This window comes from Oncorhynchus clarkii, chromosome 8 (assembly GCF_045791955.1).
Source record: "Oncorhynchus clarkii lewisi isolate Uvic-CL-2024 chromosome 8, UVic_Ocla_1.0, whole genome shotgun sequence".
Lineage (NCBI taxonomy): Eukaryota > Metazoa > Chordata > Actinopteri > Salmoniformes > Salmonidae > Oncorhynchus > Oncorhynchus clarkii.
The window spans coordinates 30018320-30036012 of NC_092154.1; the positions used below are offsets into that span (position 1 = coordinate 30018320).

Sequence of the window (17693 nt, forward strand, 5' to 3'; positions counted from 1 at the left end):
TGCCAATAATTGTGGCACACGTTTCAAGGAGAAAAATATTTATTTCACATGTATTTTTTCCAATCATTTTACTTCAATTAAAGATGAGATTTTTGTGAATATTTTGAATGAAAGACCAAGAGGATAAACAACAAAGACATGTTTTTCACAGCCCTTGTTGCTCATATTTACCAAGGGTGACAATAAATATTATAGGTTTTTGATGCTGAACAACGCTTTACACGATGTACTCATTACCCATCCCCGTACCTTTTCCCTGGCCACTACTGGTTATGTGAGCATGCATTTCTTGTGGATTGCACCTGGCTAGGCTGCAGGATACTGTATTCTGGAAAAGTGAAAATGATTCAAAACCTTAGATTGGCAAATACATTACACATTTGTCCTCAATCTTGCTCATCGCTACTATTTTGTGCCAAAAATGTAAATGACATTTGAATCGTCTTCTTCAGCTAGTACAGTACTTTCGTTCGGTCACGTTTCCAGTATGTGAGAGCAAGGCGGCTAATTAGAACGAGAAGGTTGTGGCAGGAGTGGGGGGAAGTGTACTCTGCCAATCAGACGTAGTTACTAGGTGGGCCTGAAATTTCATTCGACCAATCAAGGTTCTCCCACCTGACGACCGTCAATCAGCTGAGCCTCTTTCGGGTAGGTTCTACAATGTTGTAGCCAAAGTTTTGAACGGTAGTTCTTCAGTTAGCTAATAGCTAGTTCGATGCTTGCAATAGAGTAGTTTGTCCAGGAATGGCCATACTTTTGGCAAGCATATTTCGACTTTCAAAGTCAGAGGATTTTATAATAAGGCCTGTTAGCATAGCTAACAGTATATTTCTTGCTAGCTAGATGTATTTTAGTTCTTAGCAGTCTGTCACAGTTTTCCTACTTTGCTGTGGCAAGAAATTGAACTAGATAGTTAGTACAACACAACATGATATGGGCCAACGGGATATTGTATCCTACGAGACGTCGGTGAGAAGAAAAAGCAGAATTCGAACTGCCTCAACAATGTGTCGTTTGGATGTGGACTGTGCCGTGAAAGGACCCGAACAACATGGAAATGCCCTCCCTTCGTCAAGGTAATATACTTTATCCAATCAATACAATTGACTTGGTTTAGTACACCATTTGTTAATGTTCGTAAATAAATTTAAAAAACTCAGTTTAGCTCTGCCACAAACTTCATAACTAACCTAGCTAATGTTAGCATAGTTAGCTAGCCACTTGTCTTTAGCCAAGTTAGCCTGCTACTGTGTACTTCCTCTCATTTTCCTCCACAATAAGACAACTTTAAACATATGATTTAGACATGCCAATGCCAAGTAAATATCCTATCTATACCTTAAACATTGATCGAATAACTAAACCTAGCTAAATTCACTAACAGTAGCTAGCTAACCACATTTCGTCGACCATAAGTAACTAACGTTAGCAAGAGCTGTATCGGAAACCAAAACGAACATTGTTTGAATCGATAATTTGCAACAAAATTGCTAGCCTCTGTTACTATAATTTTAGCCAATTCCTAGTTATTTTAATCGGTTCTTAATGTATTTGCCATTTATGAAACGGACAAGGCGATTGTTGCGTTTTCACAACTAACGTTGACATTAGTTCACGGAGTTCGTGTGCGCTGCTGCTGTGTAATGTGGGATCAACTTGACTAGCTTGTCAACTGGGGTAGTGCCAGCAAGCAACGTTGGCCGACACATCTGAAATGTGGAGTTATCTAGCTAGATCGAGCCACTTCAACATAATGATTTTGCATTTCTGCCTGCTGGTGCGTTATGTCTGACACGTGCAAATAATCATAGCCAATATGTTTTATTAGTCATCCAATTTGATTTGGCGAAATGGAATTTAGGTTTCTGTCCTACACTATGTTGTCTGACTTGAAGCAAGAGGTGTTTTACAGGACCCGGGCAGAATATCTTATTTAGCAAAGATGCAGCATTATGCAAAAAAGCCTCTACAGTTATTCACACATGACTTGTGCCTGTCAGTAATAAGAGGTCTCATGCTGTACTAGTGAAGTGGCCTTTCTGAAAGGAGACTACAATTAATGGATATGGTTTTGCTCTATTTCGACACTCAGAATCTGTGAGCATCATGTGCCATGAGTGTCCTTAATGATGTATAAAACCAAGCAATTATCAATGACTTTTGACAAAAATTATATGTTACATCTTCTCCAGGTTATTTACTAGGAGGAGAGTGGTCATGCCACAAATGTGTGATTTCCTCAGACACTTCAGAATGTAGGTAGGATGTTGCAGTGTTAGTTCCCCCTCGACTGGATCTACATGCTCAACCCCAATGAAATCAGTAGGTGAGGACTTCTCCGTTTCTGGAAGAGTGACTAATCTGTTATCTAATGAACGTGACTCATTTCGTCAGGGTGGTTCTGCCACCCAGTGACAAATCTGTCCATATAAAGACTTCCGCCAGAGCGGTCTGTCCGCTTAACTGTTCATTACTCTGATCCTACTCTGCTTATCAATAGTTGTCTCCGCCTCTTCTTCCCTTCCTCTCCCCGGCCATTATCCGCACTGCACTTCCTCGTTTCTACTCTTTCTCCTCCCACTTTTGCCCACAGCCTACCCCTCCTCGCTCTCTCCTGGCCATATATCTGTTGCCTCCAGGGCTGAGAGAGAGAGGGGGAGTGCGTGTGTAGAATCGTGACTTCACTCATGTGCCACAGACGCAGGGAAATCCATAGAGTGGGCAGAAAAGAGGCAAGAGACGCTGTTCTCCGTTTTCAATTGGCTGACTGGTCTTTTGTTGCGTCAAGTTACAACCATTCCACATTTTCTGACGATATTCCACATTTTAACTCAATCTTATGTCCTCCCAATTTATTAGCTTATTGAAAACTATTGAGTTGACTCACTTGGCTGGGTTTTCCCACTCCATAATTCTTTGTTTGAAAGTACCATAAAGTTTGGCACAGTCGTGCCCTTTAGCGCACATGATTCCCCTGCCTGGGTAGCATTCCGGCCTCTACAGCCCCTACTCGTCCCCCCCACAGTTCACAAATTTACCTAAATGAAAAACAAAGTATTTAAGGAGAGTGGAACTGTCAGTCGTGTATCAACTTCCTGGCATAAACTATTATCAAAACTTTAGTCACTGTTACTAGCCGACTACCACCCAGTACTCAACTTATACCTTAGGGAAGCATTCTATGTACATAGTCATTGAACACTGGTCACTTTAATAATGTTTACATACTGTGTTTTACTCACTTCATATATGCGTATACTGTATTCTAGTCATGGCTCATCTGATATAACTACTGCTATACACACCTTTTCTATTCATATACTGTCCATAATGTCTGTACACACCATTATATACATATTTATATTCCTGACTGACGTTGCTTGTTCTAATATTTCTGTTTGTTAATTTGTTTTTCTTTTGGGGATTTATATGTTAGGTATTACTGGAGCTAGGAACTTAAACATTTCTCTGCACCCGCGATAACTGAAAAATACACTGTCTACGAGACCAATAAAATTGGATTTGATTTACTAGATTTAGTTGCTAGTTTACCTGTCCACACTGAATCCTTTGAATCTTTTCTTCAACAGCCAGGGTCTACAACAGGGTTTCCCATTCTCGTCCTGGGGACCCCAGGGGCTGCTTGTTTTGGTATTTGCACTGGCACTTTACAGCTGACTCAACTAATCATCAAGCTTTAATAACTTGAATCAGCTGTGTGCTGCTAGGGCAACAACCATACATGCACCCATTGGGGTCCCCAGGACAGAGTTTGGGGAAACGCTGGTCTACAAGGTCCTAGTTTCTGCCGAGTCCCCAACAACCGGAACATCCGGTTTTCAGGGGAAATGGAAAGAGCCTGTGATGCTACTTCCTCTTTTGGATGATAAACAAGGCGAAACTCCATCTTATCTCCTCCTCCACATTTACTGGATTGGTTGAACCGTGCAAAGAGAACCTCCCTGGATGTTTTTATTTTCTTGTCAATACAAGTATGTAGGGTATCTACACTGAACAAAAGTATAAATGTCACATGTAAAGTGTTGGTCCTGTGTTTCATGAGCTGAAATGAAATATCCCAGAAATGTTTCATGTGCACAAAAAGCTTATTTCTCTCAAATTTTGTGCACAAATATGTTTACTTCCTTGTTCGTGAGCATATCTGCTTTGACATGCTGACTGTAGGAATATCCATCGGAATTGTTGCCAGAGAATCAAATGTTCATTTCTCTATCATAAGCCGCCTCCAATGTTTTAGATAATTTGGCAGTATGTCCAACTGGCTTCACAACCACAGACCACCTGTGGGCGAGCGGTTTGCTGATATCAAAGTTGTGAACAGAGTGCCCCATGGTGGGGTTATGGTATGGGCATGCATAAGCTACGGGTGACAAACAATTTTGTTTTATTAATGTCAATTTGAGTACACAGAGATACCGTGACAAGACCTTGAGGCCCATTGTCGTGCCATTAATCTGCCGCCATCCCCTCATATTTCAGCATAATAATGCACGGGCCCGTCGCATGGATTTGTACACAATTTCTGGAAGCTGAAAATGTCAGTTCTTCCATGACCTGCACACTTACAGACATGTCACCCATTGAGCATGTTTGGGGTGCTCTGGATCGACGTGTACGACAAGTGTTCCAGTTCCCGCCAATATCCAGCATCTTCTTACAGCCATTGAAGAGGAGTGGAACAACATTCCACAGGCCACAATCAACTGCCTGGTCAACTCTATGCGAAGGAAATGTTGCGCTGCATGAGGGAAATGGTGGTCACGTCAGATACTGATGGGTTTTCTGATCCATGCCCCTTCCTTTTTTAAGGTACTGTATCTGTGACCAACAGATGGATTTTTGTATTCTCAGTTGTGAAATCCATAGATTAGGACCTAATGAATTTATTTAAATTAACCAATTTCCTTATATGAACTGTAACTCAGTAAAATCATTGAAATGGTTCCATGTTGTGTGTTTATTTTTGTTCAGTGTAGTTTCAGGTTTTTACGACTGCTATGTTAGGTTAACACCGTCCAGAACACAGTCAGCACAGGAGCAAAAAATTATAATCTGAAAGAAGCATTTCGTCATTTGGCCAAAGTCTGCAACGGAATAAAATGAAGGGCTCAGAGTAGGGGTGTCAAACTCATTCCATGGAGGGCGTAGTGTCTGATGCTTTTTAGTTTTCCCTTTCAATTAGGACTTAGACAACCATGTGAGGGGAGTTCCTTACTGATTCATCAATCAAGTACAAGGGAGGAGTAAACCTGCGGACATTCGTCCCTCCGTGGTATGAGTTTACAAATGGTTTAGAGGATATCCTTATGTCCCGTTATATTTTCAGAACGCTGAATTTTGATGGATTTACTTTAAAATTCCTTGATGCTGCACTGCCAATATCTCCGCTCCAAAAGTCCTCTCTCTGAATCTAGGCCTATGCATCATTTGTGCACAATCCAGTGTAGTCTCGGTCTCTAGCTCTGGCCTCTCATCCGGCACTGTTGCCATGGTAAGTAGGCTGTGGTGAAACTGGCTTTATACAGAGGCCCTGTATAAAGAATAGCTCACTGCCTCAACTGCTTACATATGAGAGGCACAGCTAGCTATTGCTCTGCTCGGAATCCAAGCCACAGGTTTTTATCTGCAAATGAAAATCCACGTTACAACAGTGTAGTGCTAGGGAATTTTAATGGAATAAGTTTGCTTTTCAAATTTGATACATATGTTGGAACAAGTTAGCGGTCCAGTTAACATCGCATTTATCACCCAGGAGCTTGGGTGTAATCCACACTGGGATGCTGCCTTTCTCCGGCTTGTTTTCACTGCAAAAATTACAGGTTTTTAATTAATTGGGCAGACGACATTGATAGGATTTGATGGACTCGTTCCATTTATATACTTTTTTGCTGCCAGACACAGGCTGCAGACTTCAGTTTCACCACCCATGTTTACAGTGTAGCCTATGTCTTTCAGATACCTCAAAAGCACAGAGCTATAATCCATTCTTCAGCCTATGACTGTTTTGTGAACACCTAGCATATAGGGCAGGTTTGTAAGGAGCACTGCTCTTTGTGGTGGCGTATGCAGTTATGTAACCACCGACCTCAGACGTGGAATTGGACCACTGCCTCCACACACAAGTTGAAGCAACACTGCACAGTACAGCACCCTGAAGGTGGAAAATTATACGTTTAGATTAGAAGACGGCAGTACATAAAATGTATTTGAATACCAGCTATTCTTCATTTGTTATTCATCTTTTAAGTTCACTATAACTTGACTTTATTAAAAAGAGCATACTTATGTTGCGCAATGGCATTCCTTGCCACACTATCCTCAGTCATTCATTCCCATTGCTGCTGCCTCTGCTGTAGATGTGACCAGTGTGCACTGGGACCTGCGGAGGCTGCATGCAACCAGACATCCAAGTGATGGATCAGTTGTGAATGCAGAACCGCCTACAGCACGGAGTAGGCTGCTGCAGCCCGGCTTCCTGTCGACACCCACTCAGCGCCAACACCACACACTGATTGGAAGAGAGGCGGTGCTCCAGGAACAGGGAGAGCGGAGAGCTCATCATATTGGCTACATGCTGTGATTAAGGAATCACTGCAGAGGTAGCTCCTGTAATAGTTAATGTAATTATTATACAGTGTACAGACAGTAGGATATCCTGTGTTTTACTTCTGCCATTTACCCAACCTATGTATGGTGTGGTGATTCTGCTCATTGTGCAAATAGAGAGTGAAAGGAGATGTGATGATGTGGACAGCTCAGTCAGCCAGTGCTCTGTCCTCAGACATGCTCTTGGGCTGACACTCGGGCAGGATAGATGGATATGGATTGCCATGGTGACTAGCAAGTCTAGCACCGTACTCCCAACACTGCCTCATTCCCCCTGAGAGGAGCGGGCCATGTGACCTACGTGCAGCGCTAGCTAGCGCCACAGCTCTCCCGTTCATGCTGCAGCAACCACTGACAGCCAACAGGGTTTTTCCCTCTACCCTGTGGAATGGACAGGATTTCAACAAATATACATTCGTAAAGTATTCAGACCCCCTTTTCCACATTTGGTTCCTTTACAGCCTTATTCTAAAATACACTGCTCCAAAAAATAAAGGGAACACTAAAATAACACATCCTAGATCTGAATGAAATATTCTTATTAATTACTTTTTTCTTTACATAGTTGAATGTGCTGACAACAAAATCACACATTATCAATGGAAATCAAATTTATCAACCCATGGAGGTCTGGATTTGGAGTCACACTCAAAATTAAAGTGGAAAACCACACTACAGGCTGATCCAACTTTGATGTAATGTCCTTAAAACAAGTCAACATGAGGCTCAGTAGTGTGTGGCCTCCACATGCCTGTATGACCTCCCCACAATGCCTGGGCATGCTCCTGATGAGGTGAGGGATCTCCTCCCAGACCTGGCCTAAAGCATCCGCCAACTCCTGGACAGTCTGTGGTGCAACGTGGCGTTGGTGGATGGAGCGAGACATGATGTCCCAGATGTGCTCAATTGGATTCAGGTCTGGGGAACGGGCGGGCCAGTCCATAGCATCAATGCCTTCCTCTTGCAGGAACTGCTGACACACTCCAGCCACATGGGGTCTAGCATTGTCTTGCATTAGGAGGAACCCAGGGCCAACCGCACCAGCATATGGTCTCACAAGGGGTCTGAGGATCTCATCTCGATACCTAATGACAGTCAGGCTACCTCTGGCGAGCACATGGAGGGCTGTGCGGCCCCCCAAAGAAATGCCACCCCACACCATGACTGACCCACTGCCAAACCGGTCTTGCTGGAGGATGTTGCAGGCAACAGAACGTTCTCCACGGCGTCTCCAGACTCTGTCACGTCTGTCACGTGCTCAGTGTGAACCTGCTTTCATCTGTGAAGAGCACAGGGCGCCAGTGGCGAATTTGCCAAACTTGGTGTTCTCTGGCAAATGCCAAATGTCCTGCACGGTGTTGGGCTGTAAGCACAACCCCCACCTGTGGACATCGGGCCCTCATACCACCCTCATGGAGTCTGTTTCTGACCGTTTGAGCAGACACATGCACATTTGTGGCCTGCTGGAGGTCATTTTGCAGGGCTCTGGCAGTGCTCCTCCTGCTCCTCCTTGCACAAAGGCGGAGGTAGCGGTCCTGCTGCTGGGTTGTTGCTCTCCTACAGCCTCCTCCATGTCTCCTGATGTACTGGCCTGTCTCCTGGTAGCGCCTCCATGCTCTGGACACTACGCTGACAGACACCGCAAACCTTCTTGCCACAGCTCGCATTGATGTGCCATCCTGGATGAGCTGCACAACCTGAGCCACTTGTGTGGGTTGTAGACTCCGTCTCATGCTACCATTAGAGTGAAAGCACTGCCAGCATTCAAAAGTGACCAAAACATCAGCCAGGAAGCATAGGAACTGAGAAGTGGTCTGTGGTCACCACCTGCAGAACCACTCCTTTATTGGGGGTGTCTTGCTAATTGCCTATAATTTCCACCTGTTGTCTATTCCATTTGCACAACAGCATGTGAAATCTATTGTCAATCAGTGTTGCTTCCTAAGTGGACAGTTTGATTTCACAGAAGTGTGATTGACTTGGAGTTACATTTTGTTGTTTAAGTGTTCCCTTAATTTAACATACACTGCTCAAAAAATAATCTACACACAATACCCTATGATGACAGTTAGGAAAGCTAAGGCTAGCTTTTTCAAGCAGAAATGTGCATCCTGTAGCACAAACTTAAAGTTCTGGGACACTAAAGTCCATGGAGAATAAGAGCGTCTCCCAGCTGCCCACTGCACTGAGGTTAGGAAACACTGTCACCACCTATAAATCCACTATAATGGAGAATTTTAATAAGCATTTTTCTACGGCTGGCCATGCTTTCCACCTGGCTACCCCTACCCCAGTCAACAGCCATGCACTCCCCACAGCAACTCGCCCAAGCCACCCCCATTTCTCCTTCACCCAAATCCAGATAGCTGATGTTCTTAAAGAACTGCAAAACCTGCACCCCTACAAATCAGCCCGGCTGATAATTTGGACCCTCTCTCTTTAAAATAGTCTGCGAAATTGTTGCAACCCCTATTACTAGCCTGTTCAACCTCTTTCATATTGTCAGATTCCCAAAGATTGGAAAGCTGCCACGGTCATCCCCCTCTTCAAAGGGGGAGAGACTTTAGACCCAAATTGCTACAGACCTATATCTATCCTACCTTGCCTTTCTAAAGTCTTTGAAAGCCAAGTCAACAGATAACCGACCATTTCGAATCCCACCGTACCTTCTCCGCTATGCAATCTGGTTTCAGAGCTGGTCATGGGTGCACCTCCGCCACGCTCAAGGTCCTAAATGATATCATAACCGCCATCGATAAGAGACATTACTGTGCAATCTGTCAATCACCGTATTCTTATTGGCAGGCTCAACAGCCTTGGTTTCTCAAATGATTGCCTCGCCTGGTTCAACAACTACTTCTCTGATAGAGTTCAGTGTGTCAAATCGGAGGGCCTGTTGTCCGGACCTCTGGCAGTCTCTATGGGGGTGCCACAGGGTTCAGTTCTCGGGCCGACTCTTTTCTCTGTATACATCAATGATGTCGCTCTCACTGCTGGTGATTCTCTGATCCACCTCTACGCAGACGACACCATTCTGTATACTTCTGGCCCTTCTTTGGACACTGTGTTAACAACCCTCCAGACGAGCTTCAATGCCATACAACTCTCCTTCTGTGGCCTCCAACTGCTCTTAAATGCAAGCAAAACTAAATGCATGCTCTTCAACCGATCGCTGCCCACACCTACCCATCCATCCATAATCACTACTCTGGAGGGTTCTGACTTAGAATATGTGGACTACTGCAAATACCTAGGTGTCTGGTTAGACTGTAAACTCATCTATAAAATAGCCTCCAACACTCTACTCAGCAAATTGGATGCAGTTTATCACAGTGCCATCCGTTTTGTCACCAGAGCCCCATATATTACCTACCACTGTAACCTGTATGCTCTCGTTGGCTGGCCATCGTTTCATGGGGCGGCAGGGTAGCCTAGTGGTTAGAGCGTTGGACTATTAACCGGAAGTTTGCAGGTTCAAACCCCGAGCTGTCGTTCTGCCCCTGATCAAGGCAGTTAACCCACTGTTCCTAGGCCGTCATTGAAAATAAGAATTTGTTCTTAACTGATTTGCCTAGTTAAATAAAATTAAAAAACTCGTTGCCAAACCCACTGGCTCCAGGTCATCTACAAATCTACAAGTCTCTGCTAGGTAAAGCGCCCACCCGTAGCATCCGCTACCAAAGCCAACTCCTCCTTTGGCTGCCTTCAAGTTCTCTGCTGCCAATGACTGGAACGAACTGCAAAAATCAATGAAGCTGGAGACTAATATATCCCTCACTAGCTTTAAGCACCAGCTGTCAGAGCAGATCACTGCACCTGTACATAGCCCATCTGTAAACAGCCCATCTGTAAACAGCCCATCCACCTCATATTGTATTTATTTATCTTGCTCTTTTGCACCCCAGTATCTCTACTTGCACATTCATCTTCTGCACATCTACCATTCCATTGTCTAATTGCTATATTGTAATTACTTCACCACCATGGCTTAATTATTGCCTTACCCCATTTGCATTCCCTGTATATATATATATATATATGTGTATATATATATATATTTTTTCTACTGTATTATTGACTGTTTATTCCATGTGTAACTCTGTTATATGTGTCGAACTGCTGTGTTTATCTTGGCCAGGTTGCAGTTGTAAATGAGAACTTGTTCTCAATTAGCCTACCTGGTTAAATAAAGGTGAAATAAATAAAAAATGACTGAAAACAGGTTTTTAGAAATGTTCGCAAATGTATAAAACATTTAAAACTGATACCTTATTTACGTAAGTATTCAGACTCTTTGCTATGAGACTCAATTGAGCTCATTTGCATCCTGTTTCCATTGATCATCTTTGGAGTCTACCTGTGGTCAATTGATTGGACATGATTTTGGAAAGGCACACACCTGTCTCTGTAAGGTCCCACAGTTGACAGTCCATGTCAGAGCAAAAACCAAGCCATTAAGGTCGAAGAAATTGTCCGTAGAGCTCCGAGACAGGATTATGTCGAGGCACGTGGAAGGGTACCAAGGGATCTGGGGAAGGGTACCAAAAAAATGTCTCCAGCATTGAAGGTCCCCAAGAACACAGTGGCCTCCATCATTCTTAAATTTGAAGAAGTTTGGAACCACCAAGACTCTTCCTGGAGCTGGCCACCCAGCCAAATGGAGTAATCGGGGGGGGGGGGGCCTTGGTCAGGGAGGTGACCAAGAACCCAATGGTCACTGACAGTTCCTCTGTGGAGATGGCAGAACCTTCCAGAAGGACAACCATCTCTGCAACACTCCACAAATCAGGCCTGTATGGTAGTGGCCAGACTGAAGTCCCATTCCTCAGTAAAATGCACATGACAACCCGCTTGGAGTGTCAAAAGGCACCTAAAAGACTATTAGACCATGAGAAACAAGATTCTCTGGTCTGCTAAGACCAAGATCTCTTTTTGGTCTGTATGCCAAGTGTCACGTCTGGAGGAAACCTGTCACCATCCCTACGGTGAAGCATGGTGGTGGCAGCATTATGGTGTGGTTATGTTTTTCAGGGAATGGGAGACTAGTCAGGATCGAGGGGAAAGATGAATGGAGCAAAGTACAGAGATCCTTGTTGAAAACCTGCTCCAGAGTTCTCAGGACCTCAGACTGGGGTGAAGGTTTCTTCCAACAGGACAACGACCCTAAGCACACAGCCAAGACAACACAGGAGTCTTTGAGTGGCCCATCCAGCCGGGGCTAGAACCTGATCGAACATCTGTTATAGACCTGAAAATAGCTGTGCAGCGACGCCCCATCCCACTTTGACAGAGCTTGAGTGGATCTGCAGAGCAGAATGGGAGAAACTTCTCTAATACAGGTGTGCCAAGCTTGTAGCATCATACCCAAGAAGAATCGAGGCTGTAATCGCTGCCAAAGGTTCAACGAAGTACTGAGTAAAGGGTCTGGATACTTGTGTAAATGTGATTTCAATTATATATTCAATCAATCAGGGACTGGGAGACTAGTCAGGATTGAGGGGAAAGCTGAACGGAGCAAAATACAAATTTGCAAAACATTTCTAAAAACCTGTTTTTACTTTGTCATTATGGGGTATTGTGTGTAAATTGAGGGGGGGGAAACACTACTTAATCAATTTTAGAATAAGGCTGTACGTAACAAAGTGGAAGTCAAGGGGTCTGATTTACTTTCAGATGAAGCCTGTCCATGAGAATCGCCATATGCTAACATGAGTAGATCAAATTGAAAACAATGGTTGCAGTCTCCAGCTCTTTTTGTTGTATAAAAAATAATATATTCAAACACTACAAAACACACAAACATCTACGACATCATCTGTTCAGACCCACATGCTCACAATCCCATCTCCAGCGCCTGCATCACTCTCTGCCACATGGCCTCAGATTGCACCATTTTGTTTCTCTCCGTCACCCACACACTTTCAACATTTTAGATAAAGCATTTGACCTTTCCGTTGTCAAATTGAGGATTGTTTTGATTTTCCTGTATTTTAAGTGTTTTTGTTTTTTGTTTTTGAAGTTTGAGAGAAGTATTGTCAAACCCATCGGGTATCTCACTGCACCCTCATGCTTTGTCTTGAAATATGCAGACCGACGGATTAAAAGTTAATTGACATTGTTATAGTTCTGACAGACCACTTTTTATAACGCCGCCCTTAACTTTTGGACTTTATAGCGTTCCCAGACGGCATGGATTATTGAGTCATTGTTAGTTTTACATTTGACATGCTGTTGTACTGTAGAATTATATTTTTATTTTAGTTCATACTGGATTAAGTGTACATTTTCATTAACTGTAATTTCGTTAGTTATTGTTTTACCTCAGTGGACTGTCTAACCAAAGATGGTGGATAAATAAAGATGTCAAAGACCATTGGGGAAAAAAATGTTACAATTCCAGTCTGCTTAAGAGGTGGCTCTCCTGTAGGCATCATTGCATTAGCAGCTGGGTCTGTTCTGCTTAGTTGAATTGTTCCTGAAGCAGGAAAAAGGGAGCGCTTCCTCTTCTCTGGTCTAACATCCTTTCTTCCTTTTCCCTCCACAGGTACATGGTGGGCCGTGGGGTGAAACGTAAGCTTAGTGACTGTGAGGATCAGATGCTGGACCTGCCCTACCCCCAGCAGAGGCAGCTGGTGCTGGACCTGTGCCTGGATAAACTCCAGAGTTGCCAGCGCCGAGCTGAACCCAGCCTGCACCGCTCGGTGTTGCTGGCTAACACTCTGCGACAGATTCAACAGGAGATGAGGCAGGAGGGAGGCCTGCATCTGGAGTCCCCCCCTCCAGCCCACGCCACACCGCGCCACTCCCCGGATCTGCCGCCTGTGCCCTCGGACCGTCCCTCCACCCCAGTGGCCGCGCTCTCATCCTCACTGCTGTGTGAAGACGACGACGACGCACAGTCAACCTGCACAGAGCTCGCCAAGGGACCGGGCTCGGAGGATGGCGGCAAGTCGCAGGATCTGCTGTTTGGATCCTTTGAAATCACCAACTCCACCAGCTACCTGACGGACCTGCAGCTGGACGACATTTTTGAGGACATTGACACATCCATGTACGACCCGTCAGACTTCTCTGTTCTGGCCTGCCCCCCTCCCAGAGGGAGCAGCGGAGCCTCCTTGGGGAATGACTATAACCTCAAGGCATTCTCCACCTCCAGCAGTACTCTGCAGATGTGTCTCAACGACCTCGACCACATCATGGAGATCCTGGTACGCTCTTGACTGATTGGCGCCACGTCGTAGTCACAACTACCCAGCATTTTATGAGCTGAGGGTGGAAAGAATGACTAGATTTTTTTATGTCTCTATTTTCATACAAAGAACTTGTTATATTTATACAAAAAGACTGATGGATACCTGCCTGATACACTTCTACTGTATGATAATGCACATTTTTGGTGGCCCGCTGAGGCCATCTTTTTTTCTATAGCAAGATTAAATGAATATGCAGGGACTTAAAGCAAGAAACACAAGTATTACCATTGAGACATATTTATACGGGATTGTTATTCACCAGTGCATTCTTCGCGGGGGGAGGAATGACAACCTGTGGAACAAGGTGAAGAAAAGAACATTGGGGGTGGATTCCATTAAGTATTTCTGGAGCATTACAATCATTTATCAATAATTAATGAGATAGGACTTAATCAATACTCACTACCTCTCTAAAACTAAGAGCTCTGTCTCACTATTCAAAGAGATTCATGAACTCGCCGCTTCACTCATTTTGTATTTCGATTGGTCTTGTTCCTTTAACATAAACTGGTGATTGTCAATAATGCAGATTTTTAACACCAGAAAGAATGCCTTCCTGCCGATATGAATCTCAAAACATAGCCGATAATTCCATGTTACACTGATGCCTTGTCCATCCATTTTGGTCATTTTAATCATCAGATGGTAGCGGACAACAAAAGAATCAGCACTAGATTTTGATGAATATTTGTTTTGAGGATATTGCGTTGATTACTTGGAATGATCTGTGTGTTTTTGTTACACTAGAATAGAAAATGCATGCATTTCAGCATTTAGTGGTTTGTCTCATTGAAGAACTGTACAATTTGAGTACTATGTATTTGCCCCCCCCCCCCCCCCCCACTAACGGTTGTAAGAAAGAAAAATACAGATGCTGTCGTATCCCTCTAAAGAACATAGTGCCTATAACGGAGGATGAAGACTGATGGTGGAACTGCCCACTGTGGACCCGCACATGGACACTAGCCTATGAGTTATTTCTCTAAGTAATTTATTTTTGATGTGATACTCAGTCCTGAAAAGAAGCCATTCTGCCAGGTGTGTGCACATCTGCTTTTAACCCTTCACACTCCCCTCGCCAAAGACTGACACTGCAAAAAAGCAGACCTTGGATGTCGGTGCCTCACGCTATGGTCGAGACTACGGTGTCCTAATGTTGAGTGAAACTGTCAGCCATTCGGTAGAATCCTCATCCAACATTTGTTCTCTCGGAATGTTCTCTCGGAATTGCCTTTTATCTTACAACAGACTGCGGGGTTGGACTCTACTCCCAAGAAAATGCAAGTCATGGATACAGATGTAGGATCTTAATTTGATCTCTCTGTTTCAGGATAACTTTCCTGCAATGCAGGAAACTTGTATTGTATTTGGGGTTTAAAAAGGCTTCTGAAGTTTAATTTCCACTTTGGAATTTCAGACCTGATTTTCCCTTAAGTATCAACCCCTACAAAAATGTCCATGAATTATAATTCACATTTCTTGATGACGCAGGATTATTTTGCTGCTGTTGCAAACTGGCGCAAATTACGATCCTACATGTGTAGGTAGTGAAAGGAGTTGTGTAATCCTTTGGTTACACAACTGATGGTACATCCCCACTTACTCTTAGCTCCTTCTGTCTGAGGGTCATACCTGTGCTGAGGGACTGTCCTGCATTGCTTCCAGGCTGTTTTCACCCGAGACTGGAGAGAGGGGGAGGGGCAGTAGCTCATGTGGAGACCCTTGCTTGTGGAAAAGGCTACACAGTTTCACAACAGCTGGTATGTGTGTGTCTCTGTGTATGCCAAGCTCTGTCCCCCAAAAGAGGCCCCCTTCTTCTGTCAGCCAATAAGAATGCTTAGGGGGAGGGACTTTGTCAGCCTGTATGAAAGTGAATAACAAATGTAAGCAGCTAGATGCAGTTCCTTTTCTCACTGTGGTATGTCCCCCCTTCCTTGGCTCTTTTCACTGTTTATAACCCAGGGTCTGCACAATTTGACATCTTCTGTTGTCTGTTTGTTCAACACCGTATATCCATCCGTATCCACAATTTATCATGGATCATATAACCAAAACGGAATGATCTTGTCTGCACTGATCCACATATTCTGAAATAGGCAGATTTTTAGATGAGAGATTGGGACACAGGCTCCCGGCACTCTGTGGTGAAGCTCTCAAAGTAAACAAGTCCCTGGTGTTGATGCTCTGCCGTTGACACACAGACCCCTCCCGTCCTTCCAAAACCCCAGCACTACTGCACACAGACCCCACCCTAAGGACTGACTCGGCCTACCCTGAACATCATAACACATGGTACAATAAAACCAAGGAGGCTTATTTATCACACCATATACATTCTTCAGTGGGCCCTCCCTACTCACTGCTGAGAGCTGTGCATCGAATGAGTTGAGAATTTCTAAGCTTTGTAAGCTTTTTTTTCTTGTACATATTTGTATTTATACATTTTCCTGTGTGATTGTTTATTTTCATGACCGCATTGAGATAATATATTGCATTTATTTAAGTAACTGGTCTGGGGGTTTTGTAGCAGAGTTCAGGACCCATTTTATTTTCATCGAAGAAGTAATATTGTGAAAACATGTCTGTAAATATTTGTGATGGATCATGAAGGAATTGATATTTTAGATGTAACTGGGCCTACCTTTTCGTGTCTACGATGGGATTCTAACAAAGTCGTCTAGATGAAGATTACTATGGATCAGGCAGTTGTAAAACTGGCAGCTTTTCACACTGTTTTCAGCCTGCAGAAACTTTGCGAAGTTTAACCAAAATATGAAATTGGCAGTACATGTACGTTTGTATAACCAATCAATAGCCCTGGATTGAGCAATGGAATAGGCTAACGTGATGGCTTGTAATATTCTGGCCAGTTATGTAACTCACTAGCCCTCTGGTTCTTAGATGTTTTGGAGATTTTTACCAAATGTGAAAGGACTGCAATCCCACTTTCACTCGGCAGACTCCTAAACTAGAGGTCAGAATGCTTAAAATTAAGTATGGAAAGGAGTAAATAAAGATCTGTTATAGCACATCTTTAAGTAGCCTAAGTGTTCCATTGACTTTTTTCGTGTCTTCTCTGCAGTTTGCAAGGAGTTGCACTCTGTAGGGTGTTGACAAACCAATGTGAACTAATATAGTTCTCTTGATAAAGAACCATGTCGAATATCTTATTTGTTAGACAGGACTCTTATTACTGAGAGGTCGACAAACACTTCACTTTTGGAATGGTCTTACTAGAGTTGGAGCATTACAGAATGGATGAGGTGGAGTCCACCTACATATTTGGGTTTTTTATCACTCGTGTGAGTGACCCTTCTGGAGTCAAGTTTTTTTCAAAAACGTTCTACTGAAAACCAGAATGCTTCAGAATTATCACATTTGTCCCAAGTGCAATATGAGTGTTTGTTGGTGATCTATATTTAGTAGAAATGTCTAACATTTGTTTTTATACTCTATGCAATACTATAGCAATTCAGTAAGTGAATAAAATGCAAAAGAGGAATGTCTTGGATTTCTTCATTTGTCTATATCAGTGCAGTGCAATAGTTGGCTATTATCACTTGTTATGATCAGCTTTTTATCAGGAAAAATACAAAAGATAATGGAACAGGAGTTTCCTGGCATCATTAGGCCAGCCAGAACAACAGGGGAAAAACAAGACTTGTCAGTGACTGACTGCCTGCCCCCTTGTGGTCAGATCTAAATCAAATATGAAACCAGGAATAGTGTTTTCCTCATCAAAGGCAAGCACTGAGAAAGGGAGGGAATTCATCATAAGGAGAGAGTATTGTAATGGTTGTAAAGCATCTTGGC

At 43.5% G+C, this 17693-nt stretch overlaps 1 protein-coding gene across 4 annotated transcripts; it reads left to right on the forward strand.

The window, feature by feature from the left end:
- The first annotated feature begins 608 nt into the window (after positions 1-608).
- Positions 609-17382, forward strand: LOC139415254 (SERTA domain-containing protein 2). Of its 4 annotated transcripts, XM_071163217.1 has the most exons (4): positions 648-1076; positions 2193-2326; positions 3591-3992; positions 13172-17382. In XM_071163217.1, the coding sequence occupies exons 3-4, from the start codon at positions 3967-3969 to the stop codon at positions 13845-13847; spliced, it is 702 nt and encodes a 233-aa protein (XP_071019318.1). In that variant the 5' UTR covers positions 648-1076; positions 2193-2326; positions 3591-3966; the 3' UTR covers positions 13848-17382. The 4 variants fall into 4 exon arrangements, with proteins under 4 accessions (XP_071019317.1, XP_071019318.1, XP_071019319.1 ...); XM_071163218.1 differs by lacking the exon at positions 2193-2326; XM_071163216.1 differs by lacking the exons at positions 2193-2326; positions 3591-3992 and having other exon boundaries at positions 609-1076.
- Positions 17383-17693: the final 311 nt, after the last annotated feature.